General features: G+C 41.0%; 1 protein-coding gene across 1 annotated transcript in view; it reads right to left on the bottom strand.

Annotated features, from left to right (window-relative positions):
- The window catches only part of nudt14 (nudix (nucleoside diphosphate linked moiety X)-type motif 14), an 89301-nt gene extending 79119 nt beyond the window's left edge, over nucleotides 1-10182 (bottom strand). Inside the window, exon 1 of the mRNA XM_036985210.2 lies at nucleotides 9995-10182. Coding sequence (XP_036841105.1) covers nucleotides 9995-10075 — 81 coding nt within the window. The 5' untranslated portion in view covers nucleotides 10076-10182. The remainder of the gene's footprint in view (nucleotides 1-9994) is intronic.
- Between the last annotated feature and the right edge of the window lie 8657 nt (nucleotides 10183-18839).

Below are 18839 nucleotides of genomic sequence, written 5' to 3'. Positions count from 1 at the left end.
GGAGGGAAGCCATCCTCTCCAGGAGATGTATTAGAAGGTAAGGATTTAATGGCCTCCAACAATTCAGGAACTGAGAAGTGTCCACTCAGGCGCTCGTGGTCTTCCCCTGACAGGCATGGGAGGTTGAGACAGGAGAGAAAATAGTTGATCTCTGATAGATCATCGCTTGATTGGGAAGTGTAGAGGTCTTCATAGTATTTCTTAAAAGTATTATTAATTTCAGTAGGGTCTAAAGATCTCATTAGTAAGAGTTTCTATAGCATGAATTGTCCTCTTACTTTCCTCTGCTTTCAGTTGCCATGCCAATACTTTGTGAGCTTTCTCTCCAAGCTCGTAATAACGCCGTTTTGATTTAGTGATGGCCCTCTCAGCTTGATATGTGTTCAGAATATTGTATTTAAGTTTTTTATTTACCAAAAGCCTGTAGATCTTAGTCAGGCCTCTTTGGTAGGTTCTCTCTAGCTCGGAGATTTAAGATTCAAGGGCACTCAGTTCCGCACTGTGTTTTCTCTTCAGCCCTTTAGTATAGGACATTTTCTGTCCCCTCAGATAGGCCTTCAATGTGTCCCAAAGAATGAAACTGTCAGGAGCGGAGGGTTTGTTTGTCAAAGTAAAAATATTGATCTGCTCTTTGATGAATGCACAAAATTCAGGTGGCTTTAGGAGTGTAGAATTTAGTCTCCATCTATATGCTCCATTTACCTTGGTAGGAATGGAGATTGATAATACCAGAGGAGAATGGTCACTAAGCAATCTGGGGAGATACTCGACATCTAACACTATGAAACCGTTGTGTCGAAAGTAAAAAGTTATCTATGCGTGTGTGTCTTGTGTGGGTGTGAATAAAAAGAGTACTCCCTATCCTGTGGGTGCAACTGTCTCCAGATGTCTAGTAAATTGAGATCTTTCATGAATGACATGGTGAGCTTGCCGGCTTTGGTAAGAAGTGAAGGTTTATCCGAGGACCTATCAAGAACTGTATCTAAACAAAAATTAAAATCTCCAACGAGTAGCCATCCTGGTGGTGCTTGAGCGACCTGAAGGAAGACATTCTGAATAAACATATGGTCATCGAAGTTAGAAGAAAGATTAACATAAATGAGGGGGAAAGCGTGGGCCTAAGCCCACTTATTTACGTCGCCCAGTGGATATGGACTCAACCAAAATATACGCTCCTGTAAATGTAATAGAACTCACCCCGGAAAGATATGGTTAGTTGAAAATGTACAAATCAATTATAGTGACCGGAAGATATCAGCAGTTCAGTCCGGATAAGAGAAAACAAACAAACTGCATTTTATCCCCCAGAAAGACCGTCCTGGCTCAGACATTGTTCAGTTCTTTGAGAAAAGTGTGCACTTCTCCCGGTGTGTTGAAGAGATGGCTTCGGCCTTTGTACTGAACTTTCATCCGTGCAGGGTGGATGAGGTAGCCTATGATGTTCTTCTCCTTCAGTGCTTTGGCGGCAGGTCTGAACTGCTTGCAACGTCTGGCGAGATAGGCGCTCATATCCGGGAAAAGGCTGACCCTCTTTCCATCGATGGTGATGTCCCCTTTGGCTCTTTTGCGAGTTGCAGTATCTTCTCTCTGTCTTGGAAACAAAGGAACCTGATCAGGACGGCCCGTGGGGGCTCATCTGGCCGGGGTTTCGGCGCTGATGTTCTGTGGGCGCGTTCGATTTCCAGCGGCTTGGTGAAGTTGATTATGCCTAGGACCTCCGGGATCCATTGAGTGAAGAAACGGACCGGGTCACGGCCCTCGCTGTCCTCTTTCAATCCCACCACACGGATATTACTACGTCTACTCTGGTTCTCCATCTGATCTACCTCGTTTTTGAGGTAGGCATTGTCCTTTTGCAGTTGTATCAAGACCTGGTCATGTCGAGCAATGGTATCTTCAACTGTGCTAATGCGCAACTCTGCCTCAGTCGTTCTCAAAAGGAGATCATTCATGGAGGATTTCAGGTCGTCAATGGAAGAATGGAGTTCAGACGATTTATCAATTTTCATAGTAAGACATTTGTTACCATCCTGAATTTCCCGGAGGAGAGTAGCCAGCATGTCGGCAGGCTCGCAAGAGGCTGCTGAGAGCAACAGTCTGGAACTGTCTTCTTAGTTATGAGGGCTAATGCTAGTCTTGCTAGCTGTAGCGTTATTATCATCTTGGGAATCAACATTTTGGTCGTCCTTCTTGCCTCTCGGTCGGAGGTCCATGGCTCTTTGGGAAGGTAAGTACTTGACAATTTATCAGCCGATGTTAGAATATTGTTTCAACGTTGTTATTTAGGTAAAAATAGAATAACTTTGAAGAGCTCGGTTTGTCAACGTCTGCTCAGCTCCGCGGCATCACGTGCTCCCGACATTTCACATTCTTAAAATAAAGTGGTGATTCTAACTGACCTAAGACAGGTTTTTTTTTTACTAGCATTAAATGTCAGGAAATGTGAAAAACTGAGTTGAATTGTACTTGGCTAAGGTGTTTAACATTTAACAGTTTGGATATTGAGTATAGACGGAATTATGTTGGGGTTTCCTCTCCTTAATTTTCTTTTGACAATTAGGCTACGGCAAGGGCTGTTCCCTCATCTCTGCTGCTGCCTCCGCCGCATCATTCTCAATACCAATATGCTGGTTAACTTTGCTATTATTCACATAGCAACATAGGGAAAGGCTACTGCAGCGCCAGCTGTGCCATCAGAGACTCTGGGTTGGAGCCCAGGCTCTGTCGTAACCGGCCGCGACCGGGAGGTCCACGGGGCGACGCACAATTGGCCAAGCGTCGTCCGGGTTAGGGAGGGCTTGGCCAGTAGGGATGTCCTTGTCTCATCGCGCACCAGCGACTCCTGTGGCGGGCCAGGCGCAGTGCACGCTAACCAAGGTTGCCAGGTGCACAGTGTTTCCTCCGACACATTGGTGCGGCTGGCTTCCGGGTTGGATGCGCACTGTGTTAAGAAGCAGTGCGGCTTGGTTGGGTTGTGTATCGGAGGACGCATGACTTTCAACCTTCATCTCTCCCGAGCCCGTACGGGAGTTGTAGCGATGAGACAAGATAGTAGCTACTAAAACAATTGGATACCACGAAATTGGGGAGAAAAAGAGGTAAAATTCACACACAATTATTTTTTTTAAATTTTATAATAAAAATAGGGAAAGGCGCCAATTCTACGGCGCACTTTAGATCATGTTTCAGAAGTGCGGACTGTGACCGTATCCAACCCGGGAGAAAGCACATTTGTTATAAAATAACACTAGATGTATTAGTGTTGCACCATTGTATTACATAATATAACCATATACAAATTTCAGTTTCACGTCTGAGTGGACTGTGCCATCCGCAATGGATTAGTCCACTGAGACAGGGGCAAGTCAGACAGGTGTCTTGTGCATCATAAAAACATATATATTTTAAATGCGACTGCTCAACTAAAGAAATCTTGGGTCGACCAAAAGCCTATGGCCCAAACAATCGACCAGTCAACTAAATGGGGTCAGCCCTAGTAAATATATTATAATGCTTGCAAAAATGTCATGCTGAATTTGTATTCATGTCATTATCACCAATCAACTGCAATACACAAAAACAATGAATTTATATGCTAACTAGCTACGGTAACCATAACAGAGTTACTGTATTTAGTTAGTATGCTAGCTAGCCCGACTGCTACATCCAAAATAATAGTGTTTGTAACAATAACAGCCGAGTTCCATCTTATTGACTGTGTTACAGTCCAAAACAACATGTAGGCCTGTTATAAGAACAACGTTTATTATGAAATTTACAGGCAAATCATTACGGAATCCTGGTCTCTCAGCCTGTATCTTTGGTGCAACTTTAGCAATGCTTGTAGCTAAGTAGCTAAACCTGCTGCATCTGAAATAAAGCGTTCCCCGATAACAGAAATATAAAGCCTCAGCGACTGTCCATGCAACCACCCAACACTAGAGGTATTTGGAACAAAAAAAAAAGAAGTATGATGTTTACAAGTAATTCAATATGGAAATATAGGCTATTTGGAAAAGGCTCAATAGCTGGTGGGAGTGGTTTTGCTGAATAGAATCATGGGAGTTTGAACATATTGTAAGCTGTCTATAAATATCGTTTTATAGCAGTGGTCATCAACTGGTCGATCGTGATAGTGTTCCCATTTTGAACCCTTTCAGGTGTCTGAAGTTTTTATTTATTTAAACTAGGCAAGTCAGTTAAGAACAAATTCTTATTTACAATGATGGCCTAGGAACAGTGGTTTAATGTTACGAGAATTATGTTCTCAAGGTTCATAACCCAATTTAATTATCATTACTCAGTCTGCAAACCAGAATTTGTAAGATACTGGTCGAATGAAACAGACAGAGGCCCAGCTAAAATAGTCAAAAAGGTTTATTCACGAGAGCGCTGGTCTGTTGTACAAAACCATTAATTTTATACTGGCTTCTTATGCACATACTTTCACACACAAACATTAGGTATCATATGCACACTGTCCTACCCAGTCGACAAAGATTAGGGACCGTGAGAAGCACTCCCCGTCCTTTCCCAAATCTCTCAGTGGCCCCCGGCCAAGGTCGGCACCGAATCTTGCTCAGACAATCTGTTTAAGACACTTTAGAGACATATTGTTATATTGTTTTACCCTAATTCTGACTAAAACTACACACATCATTAACAATAATATGATGATTCTAATGTATTTCATTGATGATTCTAATCAATTACATACAATCATATAGTTTCAGGGTGGAATATTCTAATCATTCATTTAAACATAAATTCCATCCACAGATAACTAACTGCCTTGCTCAGTGGCAGAACAACAGATTTTTACCTTGTCAGCTCGGGGATTCGATCTAGCAACCTTTCGGTTACTGGCCCAACACTAACTACTAGGCTACCTGCCGCCACAAAATGTACAAACTCTGCCTTCTCGGAGAACAAACCAAGTGCACTATAAGCCTACCACTGGCTAATCGGATGGCTCAGATTACTGTGTCTGCAGTAACTTAGCAGGTATAAAGGAAAGCTACAGCAAAGTTGATACTGCGAGATTTCAAAACCATGACTAGAGAGAGACTGTCAACAAACACAGCAAAGAGCTGCTGTTTTTATGAGTGAGTTTGTGTTTAAGTTCTTATTTCGGCACGGTCAATACCTTATTCAACCATTTTATATGCAATTAAAAATGTGTGTTTTTCCTAATTCCACTCACTCTACAATCAACCCTGCAGCTGTAATGAATGAGTAGGAAAGCATATCAATAGGCTTGCGTTATTATTAGCAGCTTGGGTCTTTTTGAATATCGAGAAATATTTAACTTTCTTTGTTCATAGGAGTAACACCATGAATTTGTTTATGAGGCAAGAATAATGCGGTGCGACTCAAGTTTCAAAATCAGCTGGAAGACTGTTTCCCTTTTTGTTCAGTGTCAGCAGAGGAAAGGGAGCGGGACAGTGCTCTCTCCCTTCGCTGAGACTGACCATCAGATGTAGGCATCATCAGCCCAGTAATACACTGCTCAAAAAAATAAAGGGAACACTAAAATAACACATCCTAGATCTGAATGAATGAAATATTCTTAACAAATACTTTTTTCTTTACATAGTTGAATGTGCTGACAACAAAATCACACAAATTATCAATGGAAATCAAATTTATCAACCCATGAAGGTCTGGATTTGGAGTCACACTCAAAATTAAAGTGGAAAACCACACTACATGCTGATCCAACTTTGATGTAATGTCCTTAAAACAAGTCAAAATGAGGCTCAGTAGTGTGTGTGGCCTCCACGTGCCTGTATGACGTCCCTACAACGCCTGGGCATGCTCCTGATGAGGTGGCGGATGGTCTCCTGAGCGATCTCCTCCCAGACCTGGACTAAAGCATCCGCCAACTCCTGGACAGTCTGTGGTGCAACGTGGCGTTGGTGGATGGAGCGAGACATGTCTCAGATGTGCTCAATTGGATTCAGGTCTGGGGAACGGGCGAGCCAGTCTATAGCATCAATGCCTTCCTCTTGCAGGAACTGCTGACACACTCCAGCCACATGAGGTCTAGCATTGTCTTGCATTAGGAGGAACCCAGGGCCAACCGTACCAGCATATGGTCTCACAAGGGGTCTGAGGATCTCATCTCGGTACCTAATGGCAGTCAGGCTACCTCTGGCGAGCACATGGAGGGCTGTGCGGCCCCCCAAAGAAATACCACCCCACACCATGACTGACACACCACCAAACCGGTCATGCTGGAGGATGTTGCAGGCAGCAGAACGTTCTCCACGGCGTCTCCAGACTGTCACATGTGCTCAGTGTGAACCTGCTTTCATCTGTGAAGAGCACAGGGCACCAATGGCGAATTTGCCAATCTTGGCAAATGCCAAACATCCGGCACGGTTTTGGGATGTAAGCACAACCCCCATCTGTGGACGTCGGGCCCTCATACCACCCTCATGGAGTCTGTTTCTGACCGTTTGAGCAGACACATGCACATTTGTGGGTTGTAGACTCCGTCTCATGCTACCACTAGAGTGAAAGCACCGCCAGCATTCAAAAGTGACCAAAACATCAACCAGGAAGCATAGGAACTGAGAAGTGGTATGTGGTTATCACCTGCAGAACCACTCCTTTATTGGGGGTGTCTTGCTAATTGCCTATAATTTCCACCTGTTGTCTATTGCATTTGCACAACAGCATGTGAAATTTATTGTCAATCAGTGTTGCTTCCTAAGTGGACAGTTTGATTTCACAGAAGTGTGATTGACTTGGAGTTACATTGTCTTGTTTAAGTGTTCCCTTTATTTTTTTGAGCAGTGTATATTTAAATGTATGCTCACTCAGCTGTGCCTCACATGTTAAACTGATCTATTACCGGTGTGGTCATATTGCCTACCTCAAACGTTGAAATATAATTGTAAAAAATGGTGTGAAGAACAATGCATTGGCAGGGAAATTCAAGCAATTCCAATATGCGGTGATAATATATTGGGCCTATAGCCTACTGCACAAACCTCATTGCTACAGTGCTGTTATTCATTGGTTAATGTTGCATATAGGCTTACGTTTGAGTAATTTAAAAAAACAATCTGAGCGATCGATCTCGGCTTGCATTTCAACTCAGAAAGTAATCTTGACTCAAAAGGTTGGCGACTACTGTTCTATAGGTTTTTGAGCATCTATTTAAAATATTTACCATTGTTATTAGAAAAGGACAACTTGAGCAACATATAGCTTGGAGTTCCAATATGATCAGAAAACTACAGATGTGTCATATAGGATTGTTGAAAATGACTGTCCATAATTGTATTGGATTAGTAATTTACAGCATTTGCAGGCACTCTTATCCAGATAGTAGTGAGTGCATACATTGTCGTACTGGTCCCCCTTGAACCCACAACCCTGGGGTTACAAGCGCCATGCTATACCAACTGAACCATCTCAGGGATCCTACTTGAATACGTCACAGAGAAGAAATTTACAGTTTTGCTCATCACCAAACAAACAGTCAATAGACAATAAAATACAATTACTCAAACTGTGTATGACATCACTAAATATTTCATAATAACACCTCAAATGTTAAGTGGGCAGAATTGTTCTTTAAGGTACTTTGCATTGAGCAACTACTGCACCTTGTCAACAATGACCTCAAATACTAATCTGCACAATATTCAGTGTTTCCCCTATATTCCCACTGTAATCAGCATATACTGTTCAGATATTGTAATTCAGTATGATGTCTGTATTTTGTTTGTAAACTCAGCAAAAAAGAAACATCCCATTTTCAGGACCCTGTCTTTCAAAGAGAATTTGTAAAAATTCAAATAATTTCACAGTCTTCATTGTAAAGGGTTTAAACACTGTTTCCCATGCTTGTTCAATGAACCATAAACAATTAATGAACAATGTGCCTGTGGAATGGTCGTTAAGACACAGACGGTAGGCAATTAAGGTCACAGTTATGAAAACTTAGGACACTAAAGAGGCCTTTCTACTGACTCTGAAAAACACAAAAAGAAAGATGCCCAGGGTCCCTGCTCATCTGCATGAATGTGCCTCAGGCATGCTGCAAGGAGGCATGAGGACTGTAGATGTGGCCAGGGCAATAAATTGCAATGTCCGTACTGTGAGATGCCTAAGACAGCACTACAGGGAGACAGGATGGACAGCTGATCGTAATGATCGTACTCGCAGTGGCAGACCACGTGTAACAACACCTGCACAGGATCGGTACATCGAACATCACACCTGTGGGACAGATACAGGATGACAACAACAACTGCCTGAGTTACACGAGGAATGCACAATCCCTCCATCAGTGCTCAGACTGTCCGCAATAGGCTGAGAGAGGCTGGACTGAGGGCTTGTAGGCCTGTTGTAATGTAGGTCCTCACCAGACATCACCGGCAACAACGTCACCTATGGGCACAAACCCACCGTCGCCTTGGTGGAAGAGTGGGGTAACATCTCACAGCAAGAACTGGCAAATCTGGTGCAGTCCGTGAGGAGATGCATTGCAGTACTTAATGCAGATGGTGGCCACACCAGATACTGACTGTTACTTTTGATGTTGACTACCCATTGTTCAGGGACTCTATTCAATTTCTGTTAGTCACATGTCTGTGGAACTTGTTCAGTTTATGTCTCAGTTGTTGAATCTTATGTTCATACAAATATTTACACAAGTTTGCTGAAAATAAACGCAGTTGACAGTGAGAGGACGTTTCTTTTTTTACAAAACCTTTTGTCTATTGCATGCTAGCAGCACATTCTCACGAGAGAAAATTCAGGGTATGTGTAAAAGTACTTGGCAAATGAAGGGAATTCTGATCTCAGAAAAGGTTGAGTGAATGTGATGAAACATTGCCCACCCCAAAGGGAATCACTGTTAAAGAAATCACAGCAGAAAAATTTAGCATTCTTAGAAAGGTCAAAGTAGAGGCTAGAGGCCAGACACTGTAAGCCTACATGTAATTGACCTGAGTATAGTTTTCAATTCAGAGTGGAAACTGCCCAGTGTAAAGAATGACAACCATGCAAAATCTGGTTCCAATAGGGTTATTATAAGTAACTAAATATGCATAATTGCTTGTGACCAGAGCTAAAGCCCAATCAATAAACACACACTCAACCACAAAGATAGTCATCTTGAACATCACATGGTCGTTTAAGTGTAGCCAATCCATCTTCCAAACGATGTAGCTAGCTACCCAAATAGAGCAGGTACTAGTGGAATCAAAATACCCACACATTCATTTTAATACCGGAGGGAATTTAGCTAACTACAGTAGCTACATAGGTAGCTGCCCTTTAGATTTAATATTTAGGGAGATCAACATTTTAACATAATTTGTGGGCCATAAAATACTGGTGGGTTCGATTCATAAAAGTGGACTTGTGGGTTTCCTGGTTATATCCAAATCAATCACTGGAAGTTGAATAGGTTTGCATGTTCAGCATAGCACCCAAATGCTGCATCAACATCCGAACTCAGTCCCACAACAAGCTAGCTAGTTGACGAGCCAGGCTAGCCATCTCTCCGTTTGACACATCTCAAGGTCTTGCCCAACTAGCACCAGAGCTACTGTGCCACTCAACCTACAACAACCATCACCAACAGGGGAAATTCAGATATTATAGTGGTCAGGTTGTCAATTTCCAGCAAGTTAGCCAGCTAGCTAACTAGCCTAATGTAAAGCATGTGCTCGACATGAGACAGCAACTGATATGTTAGCGAACTACTATACTTGCTTGAATATTTACATTTCATGCAATTGATTTTAGTAAATATTTGGTGGCAGTGGTGATGCAGAGTTAATAAAGACGTTAAGTCGATAAGTATGGTCATTTAAATATGGTGTGCCATCTTTTTATGAAGGTTACGACGTTGATGCTGCACAATAAGGCAATTGCGAAATGAATGGGGGTTGGGCAACTAGCAATAAAAATACATGGTGTCCGCAATTCATGCTGGATGATATAACGAGAGTGGGCTATTTGGACTCACCTGGCTATAGTGCACCCTGAATGGTTTTAGATAATTGGAGCTGGTGCACGGAACGACCTGGATATCATTTATCTGCTCCATAGTTCAGACTGCTAGCTGCCCACCGGTGTTTCTCACCACAACAGAAAGCACAAACCGCAGGTCGTAGTGGAGAATAAGACAAATGCCTACGGATGCCTAGTAAGGACAAAATAAAAAATAAAATACTTTCTTTTTTTTTAAGTCACAAAATTAAAACAGGTTAATGAAAACTGATTGGATGATGATGAATATTGCATAAACCAAACTAATAAAAATAAAGATAATAATTTTCATGACAACTGAATGACAAGTGAGTGGGATTAAAACGAGATGCAGTGCTTCATATAGTATTATAGAAATTAAACTCACTAGCACAGTGGTGCCTCTACCTATTGTTGGCTGGTGACCCTTTCCCGCCGACAGAAGTTATTCGCGCACTTTGCATGCAGGATGTTTGCCGCTCGCGCCTGGCAAGTGCAAGTGTCCTCAAGTCGTGCAGCTAGCTATACAGTAACTTTCCCGCCGTGACCGAAGGATTATAGATTAATTTCACTTGACTCACCTCCACCTCCGCTTTATGTCTGAAATCATATCATAGGAATTTGTAGAGAACTTCGAAAGCTGTTCAATTTAAGTCACGGTTAGCACACCTGGCTACCGCTGCTTGATAACCTCTTGGCTGTGGCAGCTATCAATGGTTATGTTCTTTGTCATGGACTAAAGTGCAGGAGGCTTTGTTTCACCATAGAGACGTTTTGCCAAGGGGATTTTTATTAAATTGCTAAAGTAGCCTAACAAGTGATAGAAACAAATCAGACTGATGCACAAATCTGTCCCATCCAAACAGAATTAAGTTAGTGACTTAATGGAGGGGCTTACCGGGGCTGAAGCCCCAGGCCCGTGGGGGGCCCAACAGACAGTAAAAAAAAGTATATATATTAGGGAAATATATACAGTATATATTATATATGTAGTATATATTGTAGATTTTTTCACTGCAACCGTCAACCACAGGAAGAGTGTAGACAGCCTGCTGCTGCAGCTCTGCTAATCTTCAGACGGGAGGTAGGGGGCTCACATGGGTAATTGGAGGGCCCTGCCTTAATTGGGTAACTGATTAATAAAACATTTGTGTGTGGTCAATTGTGTGAGTCAGGGGCTAGGCCCAAGCCCGTAGTGACCCAAGAGGCATTTTTTTTTTTCACCCGACCTTATGAATCTGCTCTCAATATTCAAAATACACCAGAGACAATAGTTTAGCCACAGAGGATAAAAGTGTATAAACAAGTTCTGTGGATTAAGTTTTATCACAAGCGCATACAGGTAACTGTCAAAATTAAGTCAACACCAACATAAAGTGTTTTTATTTAAGACTTATCTATTTTTGACTAAACACTTATTTTTCTTAAAACTGCATTGTTGGTTAAGGGCTTGTAATAAGCAACCATCCTCTTGGTGGTCTTGGTGGTTTTAACGACTGCACTTGACATTTTCCAGTTTGACTGAACTTCATGTCGTAAGTAATGATGGACTGTTGTTTCTCTTTGCTTATTTGAGCTATTCTTGCCATAATATGGACTTGGTCTATAGGGCTATCTTCTGTAAACCACTCCGACCTTGTCACAACACAACTGATTGGCTGAAACGCATGAAGGAAAGAAATTCCACAAATTAACTTTTAACAAGGCACACCTGTTAATTGAAATGCATTCCAAGTGACTACTTCATGAAGCTGGTTGAGAGAATACCAAGAGTGTACAAAGCTATCATCAAGGCAAAGGGTGGCTACTTGTAAGAATCTCAATTATAAAATACTTTTTTGGTTACTTCTTGATTCCATATGTGTAATTTCATAGTTTTGATATATTCACTATTGTTCTACAATGTAGAAAATAGTAAAAAAAAATAAAGAAAAATCCTTGAATGAGTCAGTGTGTCCTAACTTTTGACTGGTACTGTGCCTTTGGAAAGTATTCAGACCCTTTGACTTTTTCCACATTTTTTACATTACAGCCTTATTCTAAAATGGATGAAACAATTTAAATAATCCTCAGCAATCTACACACAATACCCCATAGTGACAAAGTAACAGGTGTGTAGAGTTTTTATTTTATATATAAAAACTTCAAAACAGAAATACGTTATTTACATAAGTATTCAGATACTTTGCTATGAGATTCGAAATTGAGCTCGGTGCATCCTGTCCATTGATCATCCTTGAGATTTTTCTATAACTTGATTGGAGTCTACTTGTGGTAAATTCAATTGATTGGACATGATTTGGAAAGGCACACACCTGTCTATATAAGGTCCCACAGTTGACAGTGTATGTCAGAGGAAGGATTGTGTCGAGTCACAGATCTGAAGAAGGGTAACAAAACATTTATGCATCATTGAAGGTCCCCAAGAACACAGTAGCCTTCATCATTCTTAAATGGAAGAAGTTTGGAATCACAAAGACTCCTCCTAGAGCTGGCCGCTCGGCCAAACTGAGCAACCGGGTGTGAAGGGCCTTGATCAGGGAGGTGACCAAGAACCCGATGGTCACTCTGACCGAGCTATAGTTCCTCTGTGGAGATGGGAGAACCTTCCAGAAGGACAACCATCTTGTCAGCACTACACCAATCAGGCCTTTATGGTTGAGTGGCTAGACGGAAGTCACTCCTCAGTAAAAGGCACATGACAGCCCGCTTGGTGTTTGCCAAAAGGCACCTAAAGACTCTCAGATCATGAGAAACAAGATTCGCTGCTCTGAAGCAACCTAGATCGAACTCTTTTACCTGAATGCCAAGTGTCATGCCCTACGGTGAAGCTTGGTGGTGGTGGCAGCACCATACTGTCGGGATGTTTTTCAGCTGCAGGGACTGGGAGACGAGTCAGGATTGAGGGAAAGATGAATGGAGCAAAGTGCAGAGAGATCCTTGATGAAAACCTGCTCCAGAGTACTCAGGATCTCAGACTGGGGGCGAAGATTTACCTTCCAACAGGTCTATGACCCTAAGCACACAGTCAAGACCACGCAGGAGTGGCTTTGAGACAAGCCTCTGAATGTCCTTGAGTGGCCCAGCAGGAGCCCAGACTTGAACCCGATCGAACATATCTGGAGAGAGCTGAAAATAGCTGTGTAGCAACGCTCCCCATCCAACCTGACAGAGCTTGAGAGGATCTGCAGAGAACAATGGGAGAAAATCCCCAAATACAGGTGTGCCAAGCTTGTAGCATCATACCCAAGAAGACTTGATGCCGTAATCGCTGCCAAAGGTGCTTCAACACAGTACTGAGTAAAGGGTCTGAATACTTATGTAAATGTGATCTTTTCAATTATTTTTTTTATTTTACATTTTCAAAAAAATTCTAAAAACCTGTGTTTGCTTTGTAGATTGATGAGGAGTAAAAAACATTTAAAAGGAAATACCTTTTAGAATAAGGCTGTAACGTAACAAAATGTGGAAAAAGTCAAGGGGTCTGAATACTTTCCGAATATTGTACAATCTGGTGTCGCTTCATTGGGCTATTGTTTTAATTCAAGACCAGATTGATCTCAATTTGTCAGTGCCAGAGCAGCCACCCATTTTGGTCATATGTGTGGTATAAGAAAAGATTCAACTAATGTCTTCTATCATGTCAATTAAGTCGTTTTGCATGAAATTGGTTTTTTAAAGGCTGGGGGGGGGGGGGGGGCTATAAATAATCTAAAGGTGCATGGATTTGTTTACAGTAAATTATGGTGTGCTGGGAAGGGGAAGGGGGCTATAAAAAAACAAAGCCCGGGGCCTATGATTTCTTAATCCGGCCCTGGGGTAGCTTAGCGGTTAAGAGCGTTGGGCCAGTCTTTAAAAAGTCACTGGTTTGAATCTCCGAGCCGACTAGGGGAAATATCTGTGAATGTGCACTTAAGAAAGGCTCTTAAGCCTAATTCCTTATGTAAATCACTCTGAATAAGAGCATCTACTAACTGACTAAAATGTACAATTATGTAGCCTATGTAAACCCTGGATTGCTGATGCTATGTATTGGCCATTGAGAAGCTTTGAAGCCACCTGTCGGCCATATTGGCACTCCCCAGTAGGAGCAGTCCTCCATAGGAATGAATGGAATTTTGCAGTATTTCAATTATATGTTTCAAGAACAGAATTACATGTCTCTGAGTAACATTTTGTTGTAGTGGGGGCAGTAACATTAGTAATCTAAAAAAAATCTACTTTAAGAAAACGTTTCAACATACAGTAGGCAATTTTCTATGTATTATTTGTGTGTTTAGCCCACATAATATAATTATTTGAAAGTATGCAATAAGGTGTCTGTAATAGAATAAATGTGGCAAAAACGCATGTAGACATTAATAAATGCATTTCCATAGCTCTCAAAATATATATATTTTTTTACAACAGTGAGAGAATGCCAAGATGGAGGCACAGTGACTTCAACACAGAGCCCCTTTAAGTCATCTAGTGTATAGACAAATCATTGGCCCTTACTTACTACCATACTGTAGACTGTATAGCCTACAACCAGTCTACTGTTTAATTTTGTTGTTGTCTACTGAGTAGGCATGTAGTTTCTATACGGGTTGTATAGATATAGATATAGCATATAGATAATATGGATCCGCCAGTGAAAATCCCACTTTTAAAAGTTCATATTCTGTTAACTCATACCCAAATAATGTTGTTGACTCATCCTATAATTGTATTTGTGGCAAAAGCATAAATTGGAGGAAAAACATTTAATAAAAAACAACAACTCAAACTTGTATCTCAAACAGACCGTTTAAAAATGGTTGCTATTTCCTCATAGAGGCTGACGTCATCGTCCTGAGGAGGATGAGCTGGCCAATCAGCGGTCTACTTGGATGAATATTTTTTATGACCGGTATAGGCCCACATCATTCTGTTGTTGGGGTACGCCCTCACCATTCCAACACAGAAAAGCAGATTTTTTAAAACATATTTAATTGTCATTTTTGGAAGGAAAACAATTTCATTCATTTTGTAATTAATTATAGGTAATATTTCATAGAAATCTGGAAGCACTGGACAGTTACTTTAATAGTAATACATAATGGTTGCATTTGTGTGATTTTATTTTGGAGCTGGCCATAATGAGCTTATACTAAACTGAAATTAATTAAGCCTATTATCATAAAAAAATATATATACCTTTTTTTAAAATTAACAACTACCCCTTTATAAATATATTGGCATACCTTATTGTAAAGTGTAGGCTAGATCAGAATGTGCCTAATGCCTCTGCCTGACTGAAAAAAACTAAATTCTGATATTTACAGCACCACACAGGCACACTAGTAGGCCTATCCTACATGAGTCACACTATCCTGCAGCACTTTTGAATCACGCAACCAAAATAAAGTCTCTCCGTTTCCAGCTGATCCGAGCATGTAATTTGCAGCCGGGCAGTCTGAGATATCTCTGATTTCAAAAATGTAGAATGATAACAACAATACTGTCTGAGGCCACTAAAGAGATTACTGCTGCATGAAACCGTCCCTGCGATATATGAAGATGTTATCCCAAATGCTGTTAATTAAAATGGGGGAATATCTTTACATTTTATCGCCACACTTGTTCTCTTCACTTCAAGACCCAATAGCATCAACTGTGCTCTCTCGTTTCAGCTCTCTCTCTCACTCTCTCTCAAAATATAATAAAATAACAGAATCTGATGCTTGTGTTACCGTTCAAATAGCATATTTCTGTGATGTCCAGGTCAAAGGCAAAACATCTGGTTTAAATCGATTTGAGAGGAAGGAAGCCATTAAGTTGTGTGTTTTATCTGACTTTGGGGGTAATTTGGGTGTTTAATGGTGACCTCCAGCTTCTTATCTGGCCATGCGCCTCAGCTTATAATATATTCAAACCAGCTGAAGAAGCTTACTGACTTTCCCTGTCTTTCTATTACTCTTACTCTTTCTCTCTCTGTCTCTCTCTTTCCCTCTGTCTCTCTGTTGGTCTTTTTCTTCAGAACAGTGAATGACTTCTGTAGATCGTGAGGTTCAGTATGTCCTTCAATCTACACCAAGGTCAAAGGTGAAAACCATCTCTCATTGTTAAACTACATTTTTTTGTGTGCTCAGTTTCGGCATTTGAAGCTTTGCAGCATTGCTATGCACTCTAATAGGTGCCTAAATGAATTTGACTGTCACTGCGTGCTTAGGTACTCTGTGGACCACCTCTCAGAGGGAGCGACAGAAATAGGCGGTAAATGTCCCAGTTTATCTTTGGGAAAATTAAAGCTAAAAATGAGAATGTGATTGGCTCAAATGCCTGGTATGCTGAAGGGCACTTAGTTTGTCTGTTGTCTTCTTGTACTTATCCAACCTAAAATATTTTTTGAAATACCATCAGGAAAAGTATTATTTTTTGGGAAGTATTACTTCCCTACAATGGGAAGTCAAACGTTGTAAGTTATACCGTGATGTAAACTATCAATGTTATTGACATCATCTGCGTCAATGGTCTAAATCTCCCGGGTGTTTGATTGAGATTGACATATTTTCAGATTTAAGATTCAGAAGTAGAGCGTCAAGCTAAATTGCTCGGTGAAGACACTGCTGTTAAGAGACAGTTTTTCTCTCAGGTCAAGGTCACATACAGAGGGTATGTAATTGCCCCCTGATCCCTAGAGCATTGTGAGGAATCGGATATCCCCTCCCCCCCTGAAGCAGGGGTAGGGCAGACTCCGGCCTTTTCTCATTTGGGCAAAAGTCTGTCCTCCGTCCTCTCTCCTCTGTCCTCTCTCCTCCGTGACCCGGAAACCGATAAGTGGTCGAGGAGATTTCAATTCGATAGTAGACGAATGGAACAGTGTCCTCCCCTACTTGATAGCCACCTTTCACCGAGGCTAGTAATGTGTATCCTACCTGAGTCCTTTGTGGAAGAATTTTGAAATCTGCCACACCCCATTTGAATTAGCTTTTGTTTTGTCAAAGGAGAAAAGCATGCACACATTTAAAATGATAAGTGTCATATTGGTTTAATCTATAAAATGTATTGCACAACTAACTTAATTCATTTGATCAGTTTGCACATTTATGTTGGGTACCACACCTGTAAACGTAATATACCTGATGACACTCGAGTGGAGAAGGAAGTCTCATTAATTACAAGCGCATTATGTCTATGTTCCCTCTCCTCACCGCCTTTCCTCAATGACTTTTGACTTTCTTCAAAAGGAAGCAAAGAAAAGATAGAATAGAGAGGACGCAACAGTTGGCCAAATCCAATTGAGAATACGCATCCATCCCCATCAGACCCAGGGCATATATATTCTCTTAATTTTTTCCCTGATTGGCAGACCAAAGATACAACAGAAATATGTATATATATATATATATATATGGAAAATAATAAATTAAAATGTGATATGAACTGAATATATGAAAATACATACATTTTAAGATTGTACCTGTAACAATTTGGTCACCAAAAAAATAAACAAATAATACTGTATTAACCAACGTGTGTATTTTGTTGTCTTTGTCTTTTGTAGTCTCTGTAAACAAGGAAGATGTTGGCCTTTACACGTCAAAAGAAAGATGTCTTCTATGTATACCAGGTGCCAATTTCACACTTTGAGCTGTCTCTCCATGCCCTTACCGTACCAATAGCACTCCCATTTGGATGTATTCTCCCAAAAATAACTTACAGTACTTCCCAAGGGTCCCTGCCCTATTTTATAAATGGCTATTTTTTATGGCATGCTCTGTCTCAAGCCAAAGCCAAGTACCAGCCCTTCCTTTAAATATTCATCTTCACGCCAGCCATTTTATCCAAAGGGGTTCACAGATTGATAGTATAGTAAAGAGTATACACAAACCCTTCAACACCCCACACTTTGTCAACTCTCTTCAATTTCAGCAAAACAATCACACTTTTGAGTAACCACCCAGCCAAGGCACTTAATCCTAATTGCTCATGTAAATTGCTCTGGATAACAGCGTCTGCAAAATGACTAAAATGCAAATGTTGGGTTACAAGATGACATGGACTCACACCCTGTGTTGTTCGGAACAGAATGAGCCTATGTTTGTCTATTGTGAAGATAATTCGCTGCGGAACGTGCACCTGAATGCACGCATGACTCCTTTCTACTGAGATTGGTTTCTATTTCAAATGATGCCCACCTGACCCAGATTGTGATTTATAATGGGTCATTATTTTATTGCGTAAACACCAACTACAAGTGTGCTTTCTCTAGTCCCTCAATGGCTCAGCTAGGAGAGCTCAAAAAAGCACCTTCTTTGAGTCATAAAAGTGCCATAAATTTACTTTGGAACTGTGCACATTTTGGAGAGGTGTGTGGCCACTTGGAGACACCAGTTAGCCCTCTCACTCAAACCCTTGTCTTTTTTTGGGGCTTATGTTGCACCTACCCCACATTTTCCAGGAATATTACTATCATGTTACTGAATGTATCCAGATTATTTTCAGATTTCGTAATCAATAAATGTGGCGAAAAGTACAGTAAATGTAAAATTGATAAAAAATCAACAGTGTAATGTTTGGATTCAGTCTTGTGTCAGGTGAACTGTTGTGTCCTCAACTTTGGTCTAATGATTTCTCTATAATCTCCAAACTTTTCCCTTTCAATTGATACCATGCTTATGCATTTCATATTTCATCTGTAAGAGACATTTCCAATATAGCCCTATCCATATAGGCTAATTCCCACAATCGTGAAGGGTTAGCACATGAAACCAAACATGCCGAGAGAAAACAGTGATGTTTCGAAAACATGTCTACTGGCTTGGGTTGAATATGGCAAGAGATCTATCTTTATGGACTAACAGCCCGCCGGCTGAATT

This window comes from Oncorhynchus mykiss, chromosome 8, assembly GCF_057628025.1.
Source record: "Oncorhynchus mykiss isolate SJ-2025 chromosome 8, ASM5762802v1, whole genome shotgun sequence".
Lineage (NCBI taxonomy): Eukaryota > Metazoa > Chordata > Actinopteri > Salmoniformes > Salmonidae > Oncorhynchus > Oncorhynchus mykiss.
Note: the sequence above shows the minus strand (reverse complement) of the source record. Positions and strands in the feature narration are given on the sequence as shown.